Source organism: Epinephelus fuscoguttatus, linkage group LG8 (assembly GCF_011397635.1).
Source record: "Epinephelus fuscoguttatus linkage group LG8, E.fuscoguttatus.final_Chr_v1".
Taxonomy (NCBI): Eukaryota; Metazoa; Chordata; class Actinopteri; order Perciformes; family Serranidae; genus Epinephelus; species Epinephelus fuscoguttatus.
This window is the reverse complement of record NC_064759.1, coordinates 45,867,378-45,873,377: the sequence shown is the minus strand read 5'-3', so window position 1 is coordinate 45,873,377 and position 6,000 is coordinate 45,867,378. Positions and strand designations below refer to the sequence as shown.

The following is a 6,000-nucleotide window of genomic DNA, read 5'->3' as shown; positions in this document are numbered from 1 at the left end:
TTATCTTCCTCCTACTAATGTGAGGGTATGCAGAAGGCCAGGCGAGCATTATCTCCAGCATGTACAGTACCTACTGTCAAGCATGGTGGAGGCAGTATCATGGTTTGGGGATGCATGAGTGCTGCTGGTGTTGGTCATCTCACTGTCTGTGATGGCACATTGAACTCTACCAAGTATTGTACCATTCTCAAAACCCACATGCTCCCTTCTGCGCGTGCCCTGTTCCGTTGAGGTAAAAACTGGATGTTTCAACAAGATAATGCCCCTTGCCACACATCCAAGGCCAGTAGAACTTGGCTGCAGGAGCACAGTATCCAGGTCTTAGAGTGGCCAGCTCAGTCCCCGGACATGAGCCCCATTGAAAATCTGTGGTGGATTATCAAAAGGTCTGTTTCAAAGCATAAACCAAAGAATTTAGAAGAATTAAAAGCAGTAATTCAAGAAGAATGGGATAAGATTACCCCTCAACAGTGTGAAAGGCTCGTGGGGAACGTGCCAGCCAGGATTAGAGCTCTACTACGTGCCAATGGCAGGACTACTAAATATTAATTTGATGATGTGATGGTTTATTTATTTTTTGTTCAGTTTTGAACACATTCTCTGTTATTTGTTGACTTTGATACTGACAATGTTGAGAACTGACATATTGAAACTGTCAAGAATTTAGTTTTGTTAGTTTTTCTTGTAAACAATAAACAAAAAAATATAATTTGTATTTGTTTGTATCTAATGCAGCCACACCTTTTGAAACACGAAAAAGATTTTTCCACAAATATTTCATGATAATATTTGAGATTGTGTAAAATTTTAAGGGTGTCCGAAAACTTTTTTCCACCACTGTATATATATAATATACTTAGTTCAGTCACAAAAAGCCTTCACCTGGGATTTATATCTTTTTATCTACAGGGACAGATGAGCAGACACTATTCATCAACATGAGGAATATGACAGCAGTGATCACCATGTACATGACTGTTGTTGTTGTCCAAACATTTCCTGGGCAACAAGTGAAGTAGAATTAAGGCCTGTATATCAGTGGCTTGCAGTCTTTGCTCTCACAGACTTCACATGGTGACTGGGAACGTGTCTCAGTACGTACAACTGAAGTCTGCGAGGGCTAAGTCAGCAGGTCCAGAGGGTGGACATTTGGATTCAGCCCTATAAATAGCATCTGTGCTGTAGGTTTGTGGCTAATGACAAATGTGAATCAAATTTTAACAGCGCCCTTCTGTGGAGAATCTGCAGCCTGCCAAACATTAACAAGGTAGTCAACAGGCCACATCCATGAACAGCTTCATGTCTAAACAGGGTAGCGATGATGATGATGATGGTAGTGGTGATGTCAGGATGATGTGTGACCTCAGTCTCTTTCCTGTGCTGTTAGAATGTTGCAGCATGGACAGCTGATGATCTGCTGCAGCTGTGAACCTGGGGAGCATTAAGACTCTGAAAACACTTGAATGGATGAAGCAGGGAAAGCTCTGATGATGAGACAGCAGCTTCCTAGAGACGAGGCCAGTGCTGCTGCTTGTCAGGATGTCACATTGCAGAGATGTAAGACTCGGTGACATTATTGAAGAGCAGAGCCGGCCAGATGAAACTGAGCTCCGCGACCTCCAGTATCTGTCCCACCTCCTTCTCGTGTCCGACCTGTTCCCTCAGCACCATCCAGGACCACCCACCTCCTCTTATTTATTATCAGCTACAATATTTATTCATGAGTAGTTCACTGACTTATGATAGGCTAGCAGCGCCTTGTGGAGGATGTGTGTTTTTAGTTTTCTTCTGTTGTCACATGAAGAAACTTTTTTCACTTTCATCTTCTGAACCTTTTAAGAGATTTTAACTATAGGAACATTTGATGGATGCACCCACTTGAGAAAGTATCTTTTAAATGAAAAATTCTATGTTGTCTTGTTTTAATGCAGAGTACATTTTATGAGTTTTCCCTCCAGTTTTGCTGCTTATAGCCAGAGAAAGAATAGTATGGGATAAGCATGTTGAATAGGGTTGCACAGGATGGTTTACACTCACAGTATGCAAGGTCTGTTAAAGTATGTTAAGTGGTCATATGCTATCTGAGAGTATACCGCAGCTGATGTGTAAAACCAGTTCAAAGATTATCTGTCTTGCTCTAGGATACTTACACATGCAGATTGGAGGATGACCCGCTCTGCCTCTGAGCCCGAGCTGCCCCAGCCTGTTGCCATCCTTCCCTCATACAAACAGCTGTCTTCATGTCAGTTTCACTTTGTTTGGTTTAGCTGTTACATGTTCTAAAATGAACTTCACACTGTGTTTGTTTGTTTTTAATTTTTTTTTTTTTTTTTAAGTAGAAATGGAACATTTAAAGAGACACTCGCTGATTACTAACTGTACCGTGTAGAGCTCCTAAAATCCTGGTTCAGCTATTTCAAGATAAGGCTGGTGTTATTCTCTGTTTCATATTATTAACAAATTCCATGAAAAGACCAGAAGTAACAATGTGTTAGTGTGTTTGTCAGAACTGCCTGACTCTACCTTGTCTGTGACACTCAGCTCTAAGCCCACTGGTTCCTCCTAAAAATGGAAATCTTTAAAGGTCGTCTTTGAGACAGTGTATGACATACAGAAGATTGCAGTCAGCACATCCTCAGTTTGGAGAAGCAGGAAGCAGTACTGTCATGGAAGCTAAGCAATGAACTGCTGTGGAGGGGTCAGCATTAAAGTTTATTTTAGCTACCTAAAAATAGTCCCACTATACAATATTTGTTAAACGTGTGCACTATATTGACAGTATTTTCACTGTTTTACTTCTCTGACAGTTTCTGCCAGGGAACTGAAGTTGTTCTATCGCTCTTTTCAAAGCCAGACTCCATTGAGGAACACGAGTGATTTAACATTGCTGAACACAGGGGCTGCTGGTCTATCACTACCTCCATCAGTTTTATTTGTGTGTGTGTGTGTCTCTTTGGTGTTTAAAAGGGTTAGTTCAGATTCACCAAAGTCACACAATAACACAAACTAACTACCCGATCAAAGCAGCAGTAGACCAGCAAGCCTGTTTATATGGCTGAAGCCATTAATGGAGCGAGCTGTGTGACAAAAAGGTAAAGCAGGGAAAATGCTTTCAATAAAGCGTATACTTAAACTTGTTTATTTGTTTTTTTAGGTGAGTGACAGAAATGGTTTTGCTGTTGAGCCCTCCACAGCAGTACATAGCTTAGCCTCTGTCTCAGCACTCCTGCCATCTACTGTGTGTAATACACTGACTATGAATAAGTATTTCATACAACCCTCAACTATCTCCTATACAATTACCCCTTTAATATAGCAGCAAACTACTGTTTGCTATGTAAAGATATAGTGGAGTAATGGCATCCTGAGCAGAGAATGAAGTCACGTTCCCTTTGTGTGTGTGTGTGTTGTAATCCAAGCTTTTCTGTGGTTTGTTGTGGGAAGTCGGTCCAGCACGTGTGCATGTAAATGCACATGTGCATGCCACCGGCTAGCTTGTTGCTGCTGCTTGTCACTGCACACATATGGCAGTTACTGCTCAGGACGTTGTTGACATGGAAGTGTAGTGCCCCCCGTGCCCTGTTTCCCCCTGGTCAACGTCATCAGCTGTGTCAGCACTGTTGCTGTTGTTTGTCACTGTTCATGGAGATGGCATTGTTAAGGCTCATTTATACTCCCTTTAAGTATGAAAATATATATGTCTGTTTCAAACGTTGCAAACATCACAGTCCTCATTTTTCCATGATTCCTTTATTATCTATAGTGCCAATAGGAGGCACTAGAGGGCGGAGTCAAAAGTTTCACACAACAACAAACGAGGCAACGGTGGAGGGGGTCATAATATTGTACCTCTAAACAGAGGCAGCGTTGAAGATGGAGATGGTCTGTGAGGCCATTACATACATCCCAACATGTCCCAACTGACTAATTCAATTCAGTCAGTATTTTAATTTTATTGTCATCTTGAGCGGTCATATCTCGCTTGAACTAAGCTACACTGCCTGCACGATCTCTGATGGTACTGCTCCATTTCGTCCGTATCTGTAAGCTTTTAGAAAACGTACACATACAGTATGCAGATGCAGAGCATGGACAGGAGGCTCTGTCCATCTCTGCATCTAATGTTGAGGATAAACAAGCCCTTAGATTCCTGCCGGCTTAGCCACCTCCATGTTGAAAACTGTGTTCAGACAACTCATACACCCTGAATTTGGCATAAAGCCCCTTTAAAGACATGTTTAAAAAAGGCTCAGTTATTTCCTAAAGCAGCTGGTCACTGTAGATTTTAACAACAACGACTCAAACATGAGGAAATAGAGAATGCATTGGGGACTTTTTTCTGTGATGGATTAATCCTCATTTGGTTTTCTAGTAAGTATTTGTGACAGCAGTACAGTGGGATTAAGTGAATTATTAAGTGAAAAACTACAGTCTGCATGTCACATGTCACAACAGTGACAGTGTGACTCATAGATTAATAGTTTGTGGAAAACAGTGGAGCTCCATAATACATAGCAGTAAGCTGTATAAGGGGTGGATACACACACACACACACACACACACACAATACTTGTTATCAGGATACATTCTCTTTTGGGTCTGTGCATGAGATTTGTTCATGATGAAAAAAAAAGAAAGTGAAAATTGCCGGCCTTATTCTTTAAGTTCAGCACATCACCAGTGAGCTGAGATGACAGTAACAAAATGATAGAGCGTGTATCTGTAAGAATCAATCTGTAACACATTTGTATACAAGTGTACCATAAAGTTATTATGAACTTCTACAAAGTGTTTTCCTTCAGAGAGTCAAAAGAACAATCCTGCCTAATATGATATTCTATGTAATATGTGCTGTATATTTGTATGTTATGGCATGAGGCTGGGTAGAAATGGCAGACAGGATGCCATGTGTTTCAGGGTTCCCATGCCTGCCCTTTACTGTCAAATCCTTAAAGGTTTCAGCTGCTCTTTCTGAACTTCATACCAAATTTTCTTGACTGCACTACTGCTGGAATATAAAGCAGCACATTTGCAATTACAACTGCTAACACGGAAAATTAGTTTTGAGACTACTGTGCAGCCATACTTCCATTTTAGTGACATTTTTCCAAACTGCTTCTACAGAGAATTATTTTTTTCAAAACTATTCCAGCCCTGGATGATAACTGCAGGACTGTGGGAACCCTGTGTATCTGCCCAGATGCCTATCAACAACTTCAACTCTACCATCGTGGAACACACATGCTAGTGGTACACAACAATAGATGTCACACACACACTTGATTCAGTCACAGATGTGGTGTTCTGGTTTCTACTTTTGTGACTTTCTTTGTTTATTCTGAGTATTTCAGGCTTCTCTTGTTTTTTCCTCTTGCTGTAAGAAGCCAATGTAGGAACTTTGTTTGCTTGCAGGCAGTTTCTGCCAGAAACCATTTTACACTTAAAATATGTTATTAAACAAGTGATTGTACTGTTCTGTGTTGTCTGTAGGAGAAGTGTTATGTATGAATATTTTAAATAAAGCATTCAGGGTTTTAAAAGGTACTTTACTTTGATGTCTTTCACTAAATCTTTATACACTGAACAAAAATATAAACGCACCTCTTTTGTTTTTGCTCCCATTTTTCATGAGCTGAACTCAAAGATCTAAAACATTTTCTATCCACACTAAAGACCATTTCCTCACAAATATTGTTCACAAATCTGTCTAAATCTGTGTTAGTGAGCACTTCTCCTTTGCCGAGATAATCCATCCCACCTCACAGGTGTGGCATATCAAGATGCTGATTAGACAGCATGAATATTGCACAGGTGTGCGTTAGGCTGGCCACAATAAAAGGCCACTCTGAAATGTGCAGTTTTGCTTTATTGGGGGGGGGGGTCAGAAAACCAGTCAGTATCTGGTGTGACCACCATTTGCCTCACGCAGTGCAATGCATCTCCTTCGCATAGAGTTGATGAGGTTGTTGATTGTGGCCTGTGGAATGTTGGTCCACTCCT

General features: G+C 40.9%; 1 protein-coding gene across 1 annotated transcript in view; it reads left to right on the top strand.

Moving 5' to 3' along the window:
* Window positions 1-5,544, top strand: part of wdr26a (WD repeat domain 26a) — a 154,707-nt gene extending 149,163 nt beyond the window's left edge. Inside the window, exon 14 of the mRNA XM_049583154.1 lies at window positions 1,388-5,544. Coding sequence (XP_049439111.1) covers window positions 1,388-1,410 — 23 coding nt within the window. The 3' untranslated portion in view covers window positions 1,411-5,544. The remainder of the gene's footprint in view (window positions 1-1,387) is intronic.
* The last annotated feature ends 456 nt before the right edge of the window (window positions 5,545-6,000 follow it).